The following is a 19114-nucleotide window of genomic DNA, read 5'->3' on the forward strand; positions in this document are numbered from 1 at the left end:
TTGATATTTTCACATGTCTACATACCATTAATAAACAGAAATTAACAATGAATGGAGCTAACATTATCATTTAGAGATATAAGTATATAAGAGATATAAGTGGCATAACTACACTTCTCTCCCTTCAAATTTCATTTAATACTGGCTATGTGTAAGAATCTTCTCACACTTGTATTTTGGAAATCATATATGCTGGGGGGGTGTTATATTTTAGTTGAATTTTGAGTGGCAGGAAAAAATCTCAACCAAGTAATTTTATTAGGTCTGAATAAACAATCTGCTGCATTGGCTTTATGAAAATAATATCACAAAACACAACAACAAAAAGAGAAAACTATTTTAACCTCCAATCTTTATTGATCCTGATTTCTGTATAAAGGGCAACTAGTCCTTCAAAGTATTCTAAGTCAGGTCTTACATGTCTAACCCTGACCTTTTGGAATGCACTGAGGTTGAAATCCATATCACTGTCATATGCAGCCAACTAGATATTCTTATCAGATGTCTCTTATTTAAAAATTATTATGGGCCTCCATCCTGTCTGCTGCATACTACTGACTTCTCACATTTCTGGTTTCACTGGCCTCTGTGACTATTTGTTTGAAAGGTGAAGCTCTCCTCGATGCCCTCATCCCTGCTGATTTCTGTGGGTACCTGGGATATCTTTTGATTGTTTTCAGTATCTAGCACAATGCCTTATACATAACTGGTGGTCAGTGGATTTAGGAGGGAAGGAAGGAAAGTACAGCAAGGTCACAGCATTTCTATTACATCTCTAAATAATTAAGTGAGATTCACTAGTTGCTAATGTCTATGTGTGTATGGTATATAAATAAGTGAAAGCATCCAAAATTATCATTTAAGCAAATGACTTTTCAGGACACTATTCCCCTAACCCCGATTCCCCAGATTGTTATGGTAACAGTAGCTCAATTTGTTTATATAGTAATTTAAAGCTTACACAGAACTTTCCTCACCACAACCCTGTGAAATAGGTAGTGCAAATATGATTATCCTCATTTTACAGAAGTGGAAAATAAGGCTCAGAACCCAAGGTCAAACAGCCAGGATCTTCATGAGAACATTTCATTCAGACCTAATATGTCAGCAGTCCTGAGAAAGAACACCTGTTAGCCTTATCTGTTAAGGGCAAGTGTCTAACTTTAGAACACGACTATGTTTCCTCTAAACAAAAATAAATCCTGGGGGCGGCCAGGTAGCACAGCGAGTAAGAGCACCGGCTCCAGTGTTGGGATGGCCTGGGGATCGAATCCAGGCTCAGACACTTAGCATCCCCTCAGAAACACCTGGCCGTGTAACCTTGATCAAGTTACTTAACCCTGATGGCTCTAAAAAAATTTTTTTTTAAATAAATCCAATTTCTATCTGCTCAGTCACTTAGCTTCTGAACCATGAATGGTTGATCCAATCATTTCTTGTCTGGAGATGACAACCAACCACAGAGTTGAGGCTTTGAGTGAATTAAAATGAAGAGATTTCTGCTGATCCTAAACTAAGGATCAAAGCCCTACTTGACAGCTCTCTACCAAAGAGCAAGACCAAGGCAATGAAGGCATTGACCCATCCAGCACAGATGCTATGTTGGGAAGAGCCCTGAGGCTGTACAACCCACCTATCTCATCTATGAGCAGCTGTGTTACCCAGCCCTGTGAGGAGCTCCTACAACTAACTGCCAGGTGATCATTTTGACCCAGCTGAGCAGCAGACTGCCCATCCAGCTAAAATACCAGTGCCCCAAAGAGGAACAAATCCCAGCTGAGTCACTTGTCCAGCCAAGACATATGAGCAGAAGAGTGACCTTCTCCATCATGCCACACCCACAGCAAACACCATAAAGGTCCTCTGGAAACATCAAGCACACTGAAGCCCTGAATTCCCAGGGATGTGAGTTGTTTTTGACCACTTGTGCAGCCCGAAAATGTGCCTCATTTTAAGTTTGTGCCCCCTTCTCTACCCTAGAACTCTGAAGTGTACTTTTGGGAAAGTATACTCTTGGTGTTGAGGGAAATGCTTTGGAACTACAATTCCTGCTATGCCATTTGAGCAAATGTCTATGTTAAAGTACTGAGGTTACCTGCTCATTGTTAAAAAGCAAATCAGTGGGGACTTGTGTCCTCAGCAGAACAGGCACTCCTAAGGTTGGCCTTTGAATCCTGAAAGTAATAGAAGCTTCTGATCTTGAGACTCAAGCTGCTGGGGCCAGTGAGAGCAGAGTGAGGGAGCCCTGAGGAGCATGTCACACCAAGAATAAGGTTTCAAAGAATGTTTACTTATTTCCCCCATGATCACTGCACCTTTTTTTTTTAAAGTTGGAGACAATAAAACTATTGATAAGACCTAAAAGATTAGTTAACAAAATGCTAACTTTTTTTTGGGGGGGGGGAGGGGTTGGTGATGTTATTTTCATAAAGTCCTAACTATTAAAATTACTTGGTTGAGATTTTTTTCTGCTCCAAAAAAATTCAAATAAAGTAAAAAAAATGTCATATAGCAAGAAATTCTCAGTTTGGTCCTAGTTCAAATCAAACAGTACCTTCTGCATTGAGATGCATTGTTTCCAAGGGTCCAATAAAGGCATATCGCATTCCGAGACCATCTGACATCACGATATCAAGATCTGCGGGAGACACTAGTCCTTCCTAAATGGAGAAAATGGTAGGAAATCAGTCAGTGCTCTGAATAGCAAAGCAATTTGGTTATCAACATCACTGAGATTAAGATGTTTTAAGGAGCAGAATGTCAAGAAATAAACCTCCAATGCAGTCAATCTATATTAAGCTATGCATTACAAGGTACAAGGATATGCAGATTTCACAACAGATAACAGGATAAACAGATACATGAGGCAGTTTAGGGGAATTACCCCTGGACAGATATTCCAGAAATCCTGTATAGACTTGAAGTGAACCAGAACATGGCTTGATTTCAGCCAGTATGACCGTGAGCAAAGCACTTCCGATTTCTGGCGCTTGGTTTCCTCATCTAGAAAATGAAGGGTTTGAATTAAATGATCTCTTAAGAGTCTTTCAAGGTCTAAATCCTATAATCTACCAGCTGGAGCTTTTAAGAAGGGGGAAAAGGAAATAAAAAAGAGGAACAAGGGGCAAAGTTGGATGGGAAGCTGAAGAGGGTTCTCCTTGCAATTTCCATTCTCTCAGGACTGGGGATGGAATTAAATTGAAGGCACCAAAACAAACGAATACACATGGATGTCTCTGTAAACTTAATCAAAGTGAACATTTCATAAAGCACTGCAGAGGATCCTTTCCGGGTCTTCACTTGCAAAGGTGGAACTGCAATATTTTGCAAGGAGGATATAAACTTATTATCGGAGAGCACACTCTACTTGGGTATTTAATTATTCTGGGCTACAAAAGTCTTCATGGTTCAAGAAACATTTATTAAGCACCTGTTGTGTGCCAGAGGCTATGCTGTATGCATGGATACAAAGACAAGACAAAATTGTCCCTGCCCTCAAGGAGATTACATGCCAGTAGGAAGAAACAACACAGATTTATTTAGTAATTTAAACCAAAATACAGAGTAAACACTGTCATTTCCAAGGCAGAGGGCCCTCATGACTGGGAAGATCACAAGAAGCATCATACAGGACAGTCATCCCCAAATGTTTTTGAACCTACATCCCTTTAGTGAAAACTTTTTGAGTATGTACCCCTAATGTGGATATACTTACTTATTTCTACATATGTACTGCTCTACTAATAATTATATTGCATTAAAATTATATGTATACTATACACATACTATGTATTTACATGTAGTTATATATTATAATGCATATGCAAAAATAGAAATTAAAAGAGATAAAAATGAAATATTTAAAGCATTTTAATTTTGTTAGTAGTTAAAAAAACTTTTTTACTTTCCTAAAATAGTATCAGTAATAATTTTTAGTGAGAACAATGTTATTGAACAGGCCCTATTATTTTTGAGAGTTTATTATTCTTATTATTATTTAACACTTTGTGACATAGTAATACATCTTGATGGTTGTTGTCCTTAGTTCTTGAGGAGGACCAAAATGACACCACTATGCTAAGAGTCAAGTGACAGTGTGCCCAGCTGTGGCTGATCAGACCAATACGAGCTCAGAATGCTCTACCACAGGTCAGGCACAATTAGGCCATGTGAACGTTTGGAGTGGGTTCTCTAAATCTGTGCATCTTGAGTTTCTTTTGAGCTACTTCAAGTCTGCTTTGCTCACAGAGCACAGCACCTTCTCTGATGAGGGCACACCGCGCTGGGAGCTCCTGTGCCAGCTGATAATAGGAAAGCAAAAGAACAGGTGACAGCACCATTCTCAACCTCTCTGCACCACAGGATTACTGCCCTTTCCTCGGGATACCTCATACACCTATCAATCCATATGTTAAATATTAGTAATATCTTATTTTGGAACCTCTTTATCAGCATTTATAACAGATTTTACAAATGTACCGAGGAAAACCAACAATACTCTACTCTTCACACATCCTGTTAGTCAGTAGTACCTGATCTGCTACTAGAAGCAAATACAAGAGGCCAGACAGGCCCTGGATCTTACCATTGGTGAGTGGGAGGCACAGAGCGTGGAGAGAGCAACCTTCCCCTTGCTTAAGGAAGTCGGGCTATTTTAACTAGAGGCTATAACTGCTATGTTTGTCCTTCATCTTCCAAGAGGACCACAGCATCAGGGAAATGATGACATGACTTGCAGTTGACTTTGATTTGAGTGAGGGAGGACTGTGCAAAGTCACCAGCATCACTTTCTCCTCCAGAGCCATCTGGGTCCAGCGGCCAGATATTCATCAGGATGACTGGAGGTGACCCAGGATGTAATGGGAGACCTTGGCCCTTTTAAGCTAAGGTCTTTTCAGGTTCCCACTTTGAGTGAGAAAACACCCATTCAGTGAATAGGCCTCTGAAAGAAGTAAGTCCAAGGGATGGCCCTTTTAATTAGAAAAAAAGGAAAAAAAAAGTTGGGGAGGGAAGACCCTCAGGGTTGCTGTTCCAAAGAGAAACAGTTACCATTGACATTCACTCTAAACCAGAGGGCCCAAAATACTCTTCTCTGAAATATCGCAGATATACTTCAGTTATGCTGATACATTGATTTGGGATGTGCTTATATATGGCTCTTCCTGGGGGACTGCACCTTGTTCTGTGACTCTCCCTTTAAACTCATCCACCTGCAAATAACAAGGTAACTAGATTTCTTCAAGCTCTTTTTTCTTTAGGAAATCATGCTGTCCAACCAGGTTTCAAAAGCCCTCTTATATAGTTGGACATATTTAGTGTTTTCTCAGATTCCAAACTTGGTTCTTTAGTAACATAGCTTTGCAGGAACATTTTTCTTATGGCCACCTCCCTGTCTTTCTTGGATTTGGGGTCCTAAAATTTGTCTGAGCTGTTAGAAGGTTATTTTCCTCCTTTATAAGAGAACTTATATGTAGTAGTACAGTCAATTCTTTATGCAAACAGTTCACAGCTGGTTGTAATGGCAGCATCAGAAATCACAAGAGAATAACCCCAACTGCCACTCATCTGCATTTCCAGCTTCTAGGAACTCCATTTTCTTTGTATTCAACTATGGGACCTCCAGAAAGGCTACAGGCTTAAGTAATTCAGTAATTACATTTAGCTAGAATATTGTAAGAATTTGTTTTTTTACCTAATCTATATAATTCCTTTATTAGGACTGTTGAACAAAATTTTTAAACAGTCATTCATGATCAAAATTCTCCAGCTGATGAAAACAATTTAAATAATATAATTACAGTTCCTGTAAAAAAAAAACTTTTTATAGTAAATCAGGCAGCAGACAACTATTACTCATTGTTAGCCAAGTACAACCAAGTCTGCCCTTTCTGCCTTCTTCTTAATATCTGCAAAGATCACTTTTGTTTTGGGGATACGTCTTGGGGTTCTCCACGTATTCCATCCATGTATCCTCTCCCCAAGTGATACTTTTATTTTTGTTGGCATCTGTGTAAAAGAATCTTGGAGACTGACCAGTCCTTCAGCAAAGGAGTCCATTCAGGTAAGTCCATTCAGATTGTACTTGCCTCCCTTTTCAACTGTGTGGCTCTGTACATGCTTCTGAACAAAAATCTTTGTGCCTCTCAACATTACCAATTGTGCATCTGGTTTGGCCCACATGCTCACTCCTCACTGCTGATCCAATTAGCACTTTCTCTCTCAATGGCATTTCTTGAAGGGCCCAAACCAATGACTCACAGTTCACATGAAGGTCTAAGGTCCATTTGCAAGATGAAGCTTGAGTTTCTCACTCTTTGCCATCATAAAATGAAACTAATTTGCCGAAGGCACCTGCAGACCTAAGCAGGATAATGACATAGGTTCTCCTCCATGTTTTTCTACCTTATTTTTTGCCTCTTTCTCAATATATTGACATCAACCCCAGTTAGAGATGCTTGTTTGGAATAATTTCCACATTCATCTCTTCTTCAAAGGTTTCTCTAATGTTGTCTTGTGTTTGGCATTTAATACAGCCTTAAAACTCCTCTTCACATATACTCTTTGGTACAGTAAGTGACCTTCTTACCATCCCTCATCCATGGCAGTCTACCTCTAATTTCTAGGCCCTTTCACTGACCGTCCCCAATACCTGGAATGTACTTTCTCCTAGTTCTTGGAATCCATAGTTTCCTCCAAGACCCATGCTCAAGACCATCTTTCTCACAAAGCCTTAAATGACTCCCTCCAGCCCAAGTACTAGTCTTTCCCTCAAAATTATCTTACATTCATTTTGTCTGTAAGCCTCTTGAGTGCAGAGACTACTTCAATTTTATCTTTATATCCCCAGTGCCTGGCACATAGAAGGTGATTATTTTTTTTTAAGCAATCGGGGTTAAGTAACTTGCTCAAGGTTACACGGCCAGTTATTTCTGGGTGTGGTGCTAAGTGTCTGAGCCCGGGATGCGATCCCCAAGTCATCCCGACTCTGGGGCCGGTGCTCTTACTCGCTGTGGGGCCTGGCCGCCCCTTATAGAAGGTGATTATTAATTATATGCTTGCTGACTGACTGTCACCTTCCACTAATCCACTGGACCAGGTGCCCTGACCTGACTGCTCCTAGCAGTATACCCATACACCCCATGTCAGCCTCCGTGGCTTTCCCAACCCCAGATTCCTCAGCTCTGCTGCCTCCACCCAGTCTCAGCCTAGGCTTTTGTTGGTCTTGGTCCTGATCCCAGTCTAGGGCTGCCGCCCCCAATGTCCCACTGGTGTAGGCACCTGTTACTTCTCCTAACTTTTAGATGGAAGTGTGGGAAGGGGACAGGAACCAACAGGCCTTTGGTTGCCACTGCTTCCTATGAAGTGACCTCTTCAAGACATTGGCAGTGCTCAGAGTTAGGAAGTCCAGGGCTTTATTTTATTTGTGGATCTTGACTAATCATCCTACGTACCCCTTGGTATATACAGGCCCCCTCCCCTGGCAATCACTGATGTAGGACATGGACTTAAGCTAAACCCTGGAAGCAATTCATGATGATAAGAAGCAATGGTAAAGAGGAAAAGTATTTGTGGAGGGGGAGAGGGAGGAGAAAGTGTACACATTCAAGGAGACAGGAGATGGGACGCCATGTAAATTTTGTCTACATGGAAATAGCAAGAAGGCTATTTTGGCCAGAATGTAGAGCTGCCCAAAGGACAGCAATGTACAATAATCCTGAAAAGGCAGACCAAAGCCAGACTCGGCAAAGGCGAGTTGCTTATCTTTCCCCACCCCCGTCTCCCATCATTATTTACAAGGCATAAAAGGAACTATGTAAGAACTCTGCACTTCACCTTTCATTCTTATCTCCTAAGCTAGTGCCTTCTTTCACAGATGGAGCATTGTGTGAGGAAGGAAAGACTTCTGCCCAGGAACCAGTCCAAACAGATCACCTACAAGAATGCCCACCGCACCCTCGGTTATGGGCCACTATCACTCATAGCTTTCTGCAGCGCCAGACTGGAGCTGGTGTGCCCCAGTTTAGCGCTCATCTCCACTGGCAAATGAGTGAGACCACCAGATGAAGGGCTCTTCTGTTGAAAACTCAGCTCTGCAGTTACACTCATGGGGCACATTTACAAACAATGCCACACACACCTCTGTGTAACAACAGGCTCAGACAGGCAGAGGATCATTTGTTTTATTACAATTTACAGGGCAAATCCTTGAGGCTTTCCTTGAAAGGGCTGCCTATTGTGTCCCAAGAGGGTGCTACCTTTCATCCAGGGTGTGTGTGTGTGTATGTGGAAGCATCACCAACCTTACTCAAGGCTACTCCAGCCCCTCCCTTCAAACCCCAGCCCACTCTGATAGAGCCTTCTCTGCCATTTCCAAAGTTCCCAAGTGGGTGGAGAAGCTCCTCCCTGCCTGGCCCATGTTGGGCCCATCTCCCATCTCCTCTCATTGTGCTCAGAGAAATGGAGGCTGGAGCTCCCTCTACTGTTTCTCCTCTTCCTCCCCATCTCTCCAAAGTTTTTGGGGAAACAGTTGCTTGTTCTGTCTTTTCATGAATGATAAAGGTAAAAAGCCCTAACCAGCTGTAACTGGAAGACTGACACCCCTTTCACCCACTTGGCTATTGAGTAAGAAAAGTTTCTCCAAATTCAGGATCCTTCCAAATAGAGGAAACGCTCAGGAGCACTGGAAAAAAAGATTTAGACATGGAAGAAATCTAGTTTGGCCTTCTCATTTTACCTATGAAGAAAATGAATTCCAGAAAGGCTAACTTGACCAAATCCACACAGCTAGTTAGAAACAGAGAGAGAATTCAAACCCAGGGACAGCTAGGTGGCACAGTGAATAGAGCACTGGCCCTGGAGTCAGGAGGACCTGAGTTCAAATCTAACCTCAGACACTTAACACAAAAACTAGCCATGTGACCTTGGGCAAGTCACTTAACTCCGATTGCCCTCCAAAAGGCAAAAAAAAAAAGAGAATTCAAACCCAGTCCTCTGGCTTCAAATCCAGTACTTTCTCCCATTTTGTTATGCATTAAATAAAAAACAAAAAAGCAAAAATGGACAAATTAAATCAGATCGCTTAATTCCAACATCAGTTCTTCCCATCACCAGAAGTTTTTGCCTCATTTTCCCTTCCTTAAAACTTCATCGAGATGGACTAAAAGTGGGTTGCCAAAGTGAAGGGGTCCAGAGAGATGAAGAAAAATGACCCCATTTGACTGTAAGCTCCTTGAGGGCAAGGAGTCTTTATTTATATTTTTATCTGCTTAGCACAGTACCTGACACATAATAGGTACTTAATAAATGTTTATTGACTGGCTGAGATAATCCAGAGTCTGGAAATTAACCTAGATAATTCAGAGATTAATTTTTAACTTAGATAATAAGGAATTCACTATTCTGAAAATAGTCAGGAGGGTGTTAATCAGCATACATTTTCCCCTCTCTCCTCTCAAAATGGTGTGTGTGTGTGTGTGTGTGTGTGTGTGTGTGTGTGTGTGTGTGTACAGGGGTGAGGATGGGGTGTCCTCACACATCTCCATTACTAATCTATTTAATGGTACCTGTCTTGATATTCCAGAAGCCCACGGGCATTGTAATGTGTAACAGAGCTGGGCCAAGGGAAACTTGTGATCAGTTTTTAACACTTTAGACAGCTGTAAGTTTTAATTTTTACATTTCAAATCATGAAAGAATGTAAAAATAGCGGCTATGCCAATGCAATTCCTTTATATAATTGTATCCATGTATATTTTCTCACTTTGAAGGATGCTAAAATATTCCACAGACACAGAGAAGACTTAGCAAAAGTTTACTTTTACAGGCATAATCAAGACTATCAGTGACGAGGCTTTAAACAAGGCCAGAAAGGTCACTGCCCAGCTCCCAATTGAGCATGAACAAATTGCCACATTTCCTTCACCCTTTTCTACTTTACATGTAAAATGAATTACTTGGTCTTATAAAGGTAGAGTATGCCATTGTTTCTTACTCATATACCTATGCCATAAAATCATAGCTTCAGATCTAAGAACAGCCTTATAGATTATCTAATCCAATCCTTTCATTTTGCAAAGAAGGCAAATTTAGACCCCCAAGGGATAAACTGTCTTGCCTAAGGTCACATGTTTAGTTAGCAGCAGAGCTGAAACTCCAACCCCCATCTTCTGACTCAATTCATTGCTCTTTTTCCTGTGTGACATGCCCTTCTCTAATGGTGCTGTCTGCTTTTCAGAGAGGTTGGGATCCTCCTTGAAGACCTGAGAGGTAAGAAGGGCATAGATTTTAAACTGAAAAGGATCTAAGAGATCACACGATCCAAACCCCTCATTTTACAGATTAAAAAAACTGAAGCGTGGTATGGCCAGGTGGCACAGTGAATAGAGCACCGGCCCTGGAGTCAGGAGGACCCGAGTTCAAATTCGACCTCAGACACTTAACACTTAGTAGCCGTGTGACCCAATTGCCCTGCCCAACCTCCTCCAAAAAGCAAATAAATAAATAATGAATTGAAAAACTGAAGCGCCAGTGACTTGCTCAAGGTCACAGTGTAACAGATCCAGGGTTTCAGCCAAAATTGTTTCTTACACAGGAACAATTCTATGCTGTCTTCCCTGTAAGTGAGCTTTCCAGTCAGTCAAGGCAATCTCTACAAAGTGTAACTATAGTGCATTGCACTATACATAATGCTTGGCACTGTATTATGGGTTTCAAGTCCAGGTCATTCTATAGTGGCTATCACTATCAATCTGTCAACAAGCATTTCTTAAGTGTCTACTATATACCAGGTATCATGCTAGTTCTGGGAATAAAATTCAGTCCCTGTTCTCAAGGATCCCTTGGCGAGTGAACTATATATACCATTTTGTTGATGAGTTAAATTCCAACCAAATAAGTACGTGACATAACTGGCCTCGAAAATATCGAAAATTGAATAAGAAACTAAAGATATCACTTGTTTCACCTCAAAATATTAAGCTGGCTAAAGAATCCTAGGAGAATTATTGGTTAGTACTTTGCAGACTTTCTGGATTTTTCAAACTCTCTGCTGTGTTATTGTGGTCTGGTTAATTGACTGTTATTGTTTTTATTAATAACAACAATAATTATTGCTATTACTGCTACCTCAATTTTTTACATTGCTTTTTTTGGAATAAAATAATGGCAAGGTACAAGTGGAAAGAAAGCCCAACTAGTTATGCAATTCTTAACATACAGGAAACACAATAAAAAGGCTGTATTAAGGCTTAAGACTACATGTCTTGCACCATGCCCTGAACGTCGGTGGAGTGGGGCTGTGCCAAAGCAAAGTAGATAAAGAATCCACCGAAGAAGTCTCTTTAAACACAACTCCCTGCTTCCACTTCCTCATGCACAGAATTTGGGAACTGTCAGAAGAACACCTGGAGGATGATCAATCCATTAGTCAGCAGCTTTCTGCCTGGGCTCCAGGAAGTCCTCCTCAGATGCCTCGGGGTGGCAGGGCAGTGACTTCTTAAAGGCTATGCCCGCCCAGGCAGGTTCTCCTATACCAGAGACGTTTTGAGGATGGGCTCAGGAAAGGTCTGTACAGCGTGTCCTAAAGTCTTAGAGAACTTTCAAGCTTATTGAAGTTTTTAACCCAGCCTGTTGTTGTCTGTATGTTGCCTAAGAGACAGTCTGACAAGTCTGGGGGAGAACCATCACCATATGGCCATGATGTGATAAATTTTTTGGCCACAGCAACCATCAAAGATTCATTAATTATTAATTGATATTAATTAATTATAATATTCCTTTATAGAAAGTTTGTAATCTCTATCAGTGCAGGAATACCCACACCAATGAAATCACAGAAGTACTGAACTTAAAATGTCTATCCGGATCCTCAAAGGTGATGACCCCTGCCCTTTCGGGCACTTGCAATCTAATATTGTTTGTTGACTGATATGTTCTGTCTTGACATGACACTTCCCAAGAGACACCCAATAAAAACCTTTACACACAAGGTACATTTCTCAAAAACATTTAAGCCAGGAGTTCTTAATATTTTTTGTGTCATGGGTCTCTGGCATTCAGAGGAAGCTTATAGACAGAACCCATCTCAGAATAACATTTTTAAATGGAAAAAATGAAATACATAGAATTACAAAGAAAACCAATTATATTAAAAATACATTTATCAAAATATTAAATAAACAAGTTCATGGATCCTCAGATTAAGAACTCCTGATTTAAGCAAACCTTGTAATGGTGATTGTGGCTGAAAATACAGTTATTCTTTCCACACTGTGACTTTCCCCGCTGTGGTTTCAATATATACAAGTCAGCATAAAAAATTAAGTGGGAATTTTTTGGAAATTCCGTGGAAGTTACAGATGACATGCGAAGGCCAACAGACACAAAAATGGTTTAGAAAAGAAGAAATGCATAAGATATGTGTATAGTATTGTGTAATATCAACATATTTATCTCTTAAGACCATAATAATTCATACTTCTCTGGTACAAAGGGATGGCCAAAAAATTTTACATGAATTTCCAGATTGTGAAGGCATTGCACCCTTAACCTCTGTGGTGTGGAAGGGATTACTATATACTTAAAATGTAGTTGGAAAATTAAGACACACAAAAATGACTAGTCATAAATGAAGGTTTCCATAGATAGATAGATAATGGGAGGAAAGGGGAAATTCAGCATAACATTCAGTCTAGGGATAACAGTCTAACATTCAGTCTAGGGATACAGCAGTTACACAGTGGGAGAGGTATGCTCGAAGGCAATAAATATCCTAATTACTTAGAATTTTCACCTACATTTTCTCCTGCCTCCTCTCTACTACTTACTTATAAATTCATTCTCTTAGGATACCCACCTTTCCATCATCTCCTTCTGTACTCTCAATCATTCATCAGCTTATGTACACTCTAAATATTTTTTTTGTTTACAAAAGGATTTCATCTTCTTATATTTTACTGTGCTGTTAACTTTTTTTAATGTTTCATTGGTAACATTTGTTTTTAGACTACAATCATCTTCCCCCCTCAAAAATCTTCCTATCAAATCCTCCTTTAAAAAAAGGGGGGGGGGTGAAAGAAAACTAGCTAAGCAAAACCAATCAATACAACAACCTTATTGGATGGTATATGCTATGTTGCCCATTTGTAGTTCTCCTCGACTCTTCTGATAGGAGAGAAGAACTGCTTCATCAGCAGTTCTCTGGAGCCAAAAGTTAGTCATTAAAATTAATTGGTTTATCTTTTTTTAAGAATTTCATCACACCACCTTGCCCACCACCTCATATATACACCTATCTCAATTTTCAATTTATTCATCCTCCCCATATTCCTTTTCTTCTATTTTCTTTTGTTCTTCTCATTAGGCTGTTGTTATTGAATCATTTTTTCATTCATGTCCAATTCTTTGTGACCCTATTTAGGGTTTTCTTGGCAAAAGTGGTTTACCATTTCTTTCTCCAGCTCATTTTACAGTTGAGGAAACTGTGGGAAACACGGTTAAGCGACTAGTCCAGAGTCACACAGCTAGTAAGTATCAGAGGTCAGATTTGAACTCAGGAAAAGAAGTTTTCCTGACTCCAGTCCTGGTAACTCTATCCACTGCACCACCTAGTTGCCCTTCTCATTAGATTACAGCATTTTAAAGCTGGGAGCAACTTTAGATATCATATTTTGGTAGAAGAAAAACAGCCTTGAATTTGGAATCAAAGAATCTGTGTTCAAAACCTGGTCCTGCTAGTAAATCATCTCCCTCATTTCAGTAAATCAGCACATCTCTTTGGGTCTCCATTTTATCACCTCTTAAATGAAGGTGACGAACTAAATGATCCATGAGGCTCCTTTCATCTCTAATGATCTACTCCAACCTGCATATTTTATGGATTAGGACACAGAGGCCCATTGAGGTTAAATGGTTTGCCAGAAGTTACATCAATCTGAAGGGTTGCAGAATCAGGATTAAAAACCCAAATCTTTTGACTCTCAGGCCAATACTCTTTTCACCCATATCATCTTTTTTTTTTTTCATTCTTCTTCCATGCCACTCTTCTTCAGTTTTTCTTCCTAATTTCTCTCCCCCATCCCTTTTCTGGCTAATTCCTGGCTTCAAAAAAAATCTTCCTTTCTCTTACTTTAGCATCTATTATTGTTTTCAAATCACAATTTATCCAGCATTTCACGTGTGTCTTCCTGGGGCAAATAACATTGGTAACATACGTTCCATGTAGATTCTCTGTCTGTCTTAAATTATGATCCATGAAAAAGCCCATTTGACCCTCACCTAAAAGAATCTGAGGGCTCCCAACCAGTCTCCAAGTATGCAACAAGTAGGAAGTGTGTTCAAGAGGGCCCATAGAACATTCATCTGGGTGCCTACCATGCACTAGGTGCTGAAAAGTACAAAGGCAAAAATGAAGTTGTCTCTGGCCTCAAGAAGCTTATATTCTATTGAGGGAAAACCATGTGTACAAGCTAAGGAAATGATATTAGCAAAGAAGCAGCCATAGAATGGGTATCTGATAACCACAAAGACATATTCTGGATGCCTGATTTGGGACATCTGGTAAGACATCATTGCAATAGAGGATGGTCATAGGTGCAGAACTCAAAGCACCTACTGTGAAAGCCAGGCATCAGACAAATATGGCCTTTCCCATGGGAAACTCTAAGTCACTTCTAGATATATTTCCTTCCTTTCCAATATATTCACTTAACCTGAGTCTTTCATACTCAGCAATATGAAGTTGGCCCTAGAAGAAAACCTTCGTCAATTTTATTCTACCCACAACTGCCTTCCAGGTAAGAAGGTGAGGCAGACAACTTTAATAACAAAAAAGAAAAAAAGGAAGAAAGGAAGAAAGGGAGAAAGAGAGAAAGACAGAGAAAGAAAGAAAGAAAGAAAGAAAGAAAGAAAGAAAGAAAGAAAGAGAAGCTGCTGTGCAGCTATCATATTATTACTCAGGCACTTGTGGTTAGATCCATTTGATTTTTCTGTCTGCTGCTAATGCCTACAAGCCTTTGTAGGAAGGAACACAAATATTCATACAGAGCAGCACAGTAGCATTTTGTTAACCAGAGTGTTGATTTGTACACCATGTCTTAACTAATGCAACAGGATAAGGAACGGCTCTCAAAACAACTACTCTGGGAAAGCATTCCAAGGATAATACCAAAGGGAGTGACCATGAACTGAAAAGGCATGACAAGTGAGGGACAATAGAGCCAAAGGCCATTGGGTGACAAGTATGGTGCTAATATGGTAGCCCCTGTAGGGTAACCAGGCTGTTGGAGGAGGGGCAAACCAGCCTAGGCTTCAGATGGAGTAGGTCAAAGCTTCTGAGATGATAAAAGAAGGGGAGGATGGAAAGAGGAAGAATTCTGAATGGACAGCATTTATTAAATCTGGCTGCCTTGTAATGTCCCAGAAGCAACCTCATGGGACAACATGAAGGGGCTTTTCTCTCTAATAAATCATACGTGCCCTAACGTTCTCATCTGCTGCATCATCACAGGGTGGAGATGACCTTGAGTTAGCAAAGGCTTTGGGAGCAGAGAGCAAGTTGTGGCAGGTCTTACTCCAAGCAGGAAAGGCTTTGAGTATAAGCCCAGCCACAGACTGCATGTCTGCTGTCTGGGGACAAGCCTAGCTAAGTTTGGAGAGGTTCATCCTCCAGCTTGGCTAAAGAGTGAGGAAGCAATTCACAGTAAGAGGCAGCACTGGAGATGGTGGGCCAGCTCTGGATTCAGGAAGTCCGGGGTTCAGGGAAGCCAACCTGCCTCTGACAAATGTTGGATGTGTAACGTCAGCACCTCAAACTACTCTCTAAGACTGTAAATCATACATGAGTTGCCAGTTCTTCACTGATAGAGGGAGTTTTCATGATTGCAGGGGCCACACCAATGAAATCACAAATCCACTCACATTCTTGACTAAGAATTATCTAATGGTAGAAAAAAATCATAGACCTTAGAGGAGGCAAGGATCTTGGCAATCATTAAGTTATATTCCCTTTCAAAACAAACAAACAAACCCACAATAATAAGGCCTAGAAGAGCTAAGATCTTTATAAGTACAAGGAGTTGTCACACTCAGGAAGTCTCAGAGCTCTGAAGGCCTGGAATACAGAAGTCAAAAGACTTAAACTAAAAGCACTAAATGCCAGTAACTTCGGCATTTCTCTCACCAGACATTTTAGTACCATAAATATAAAAACTTTAAAAGATAATGGAAAAAAGTAAATGTCTATTTTTTCCCTTTTTCTTTTCTTTCTTTTTTTGGGAGACTGAGTCTCCCTCTCTAGCCTGGGCTGCAAGTTCAGCAGTCACTCACAGGACCCTACTACTTGTTGACACAGAAGCTTTGACCCCTTCTGTTTCCAGCCTAGGCCATACTGCCCCTCCTTAGGCAGCTCCTTAGGAGTCCCTGTACTCCCTGAGAGAAGAAGGAGAAAAGTGGTGGAAGTGGGGAGGTGATTCAATATACTGATGTTAGACTTAAAATGAACACTCAATTGGTTATAATCCTATTGCAACTCAAGACTCCTGAGCTCAAGTTATCCACCAGCCTCAGCCTCCAAGCAGCAGGGCATTATAGACATGCACCACCACTGCTCTTCGATTTTTTAAAAATATATACCTTTATATGAATGAATATATAATTCTTTGGCCTATAGTAACAGTATAATTGTGCCTCAATTAATTACATTTTTAAGGAAAAAATCTTTTATGTCAAAAAACTTCATGAACCATACCTGTACAGAGCTAAGACTGTTCACATTCTGGTTCTAACAAAAGTCCCTCTGGGCACAGCTACCCTGAGTTCCACCCAAGTTGCATGTAAATAGGAACAATCCTATGCAAATTTTTTCCTCTTATTCTTCAGCCTTCCTTTTTTATGTCCCTTCTCTACCTCAGGCACCCCATACCTACTGCTTTCTTCACTAACATTCCTTTTGAAAACAGGGAAGAGGCTGATGTCACTGTCTACACTTATGATTGACATACTACTAGACTTCAGGGGGAGAGAGGTTCAATGCATTAACTCAGTCAGTATTTGTTCTTTCAGCCATGCATCTTACTGTGGAATATCTGTAATGGGAATCATTTATGTAAATATATGGAAAGATCTTTTAGGGCATTCCAAGGCTTAGAAATTGTAGAGGTTCCTTACACATCTGTGGGAAAAGAATTAGAGTTTGGCCTAGTTACTGTTTTCCTGGTTAGAGTAAAGGGGCCAGTGTGCCCTGCCCTTCCAGCACCCCACTTCCACTCATGGCATCCTTCCAGATCAAGCTGGTAGTCAGGAGACCCAAATTTTAGTCATAATAAAACACTGTGACCTTAGGCAGATCACTTAAATTCTATACTCTTCAGTTTCAAATAATGGAAAAATAACAGTACTCAAGACTATTTATCTCACTGATTGCTTTAAAGAAGAGTTTTGTAAATTTTAATATCCCGCTTCCCTCCCCCACATAATGTAAAGAATGATCAATCAATCCCAAGTACATGCTCAGCACTGAGGATACATGTACAAAGAATGAAACAAAATCCACCCCAAGGAACAAATCTCTGTTCATGACTTTTCTTGGTTCTAAGAAATACATATAAAACTATATAGAGCACAAGTATAAAGCTAATAAAAACAAATATTTACTGAGTAGTTTAAAATATAAGGTGGTTTTGGAGGGAGGGCTCAAGCAGTTGGGGAATGTGAAAAAGTGCTTGAACTGAGTCTTAAAGAAAAAGAGGAATCTATGAGAGAGTGCTTTCCAGTCATGGAGGACAGCCAATATGAAGACAGAGATGGAGGGGTGGAAGAATGGTTGTGTAGAAACAGGAAGAAGACCAGTGTGGCTGGATTGTAGACTGTGAAGGGAGAGTAATGTTTAACAAGGCTAGAAAGCTAGGTTGGGGCCAGGTAGTATATGGCTTTAAAAGCTAGACTGAGGAGTTTATATTTGACCTTGGGGCAGCAGGAACCAAGTAGAGCTGACTGAATTAGGGAGTCCTGTGGTCAGAGAGCTGCCTGATAAAAACTACTTTGGCAGTGGTGTGTGGGATGGATTGGAGGTGGGGAGACTTCAAAGACTTGAGGAAAGAAGACCAATTAGGAGGCTGCTGAAATAATTCAGTCAAGAGGTGATGAGGGTCTGAACTAAGGTGTTAACTATGTGAGTGCAGAGGAGTCAGATGTGAGAGATGCTGGGAAGGTAGAAATGGCAAGATTGGCCAACTGACTGGATGTGTGGGGTGAGGAGAATGTCTTCATTCTTATCCTGGCTTCCTGGCCAGAATAATGCAAAGGTTATGAATCACAGACACTGGAAGGAGGGCAGTGCTTTCTGGTAAAATATGAAAGTTTGAAAAAGAAGAGGGTTTAGGGGGAATAATAATGAATTCATTCTGATGACCAATGACATGGGCATTGTGGGTGGCTAGGTGGCACAGTGAATAGAGCACTGGCCCTGGAGTCAGGAGGACCTGAGTTCAAATCTCACCTCAGACACTTAACACAAAAAAACTAGCTATGTGACCTTGGGCAAGTTATTTAACCCCAATTGCCCTACCTTCCCCCCTCAAAAAAAAAAAGCAAAAAAGAACATGGGCATTTACTTTGTTTCAAGTTCTGTGCCAATATTAAAAAGGTGTGTATATATGTATATATTTATGTATGTATATGTAAACACACACATATATACATGTATGCATACATATATATGGGTGAATATGGAGCCTTTCTTTTTGTCACTGATCTCTGGGGTATAAACCTAGTAGTGGAATCTTTGAGTCAAAGGGTATGGTGTGTATGTTTTAAAAAGTAGTGTAAACATCTGTATGACACTACAGCATGTGTTCGATTCTTGATGCCACCCTACAAATAAAAAACGTTCCTTCAGCGATGCTGAGAACATATTTATTGTACACTCAATGACCAGGATTATTGAGTCACACGTTATTCTGATAGATTCATGCCTTTCTGTAAGCTTTGGACCTTCCAAATAGGTCGTTATTACACAGAATGAGGCTCGATAACCACTGGTAACATAGTGACTGCATTCTTACTAAGATAATCCTTGTGTTAGACTCTGACTCCTGACACAATGGCCCAAGTTCATTCT

At 40.4% G+C, this 19114-nt stretch overlaps 1 protein-coding gene across 2 annotated transcripts in view; it reads right to left on the reverse strand.

Moving 5' to 3' along the window:
* CRYL1 (crystallin lambda 1) overlaps positions 1-19114 on the reverse strand; it is a 187894-nt gene that overhangs the window by 9172 nt on the left and 159608 nt on the right. For both annotated transcript variants that reach the window (XM_069080634.1, XM_069080633.1), the window contains exon 6: positions 2555-2660. In XM_069080634.1, the coding sequence (XP_068936735.1) occupies positions 2555-2660 (106 nt within the window). The remainder of the gene's footprint in view (positions 1-2554; positions 2661-19114) is intronic.

The sequence above is a fragment of the Petaurus breviceps genome, unplaced genomic scaffold, assembly GCF_028583685.1.
Source record: "Petaurus breviceps papuanus isolate PSGF00001 unplaced genomic scaffold, PetGlider_PUasm1.0 91133, whole genome shotgun sequence".
NCBI lineage: Eukaryota > Metazoa > Chordata > Mammalia > Diprotodontia > Petauridae > Petaurus > Petaurus breviceps.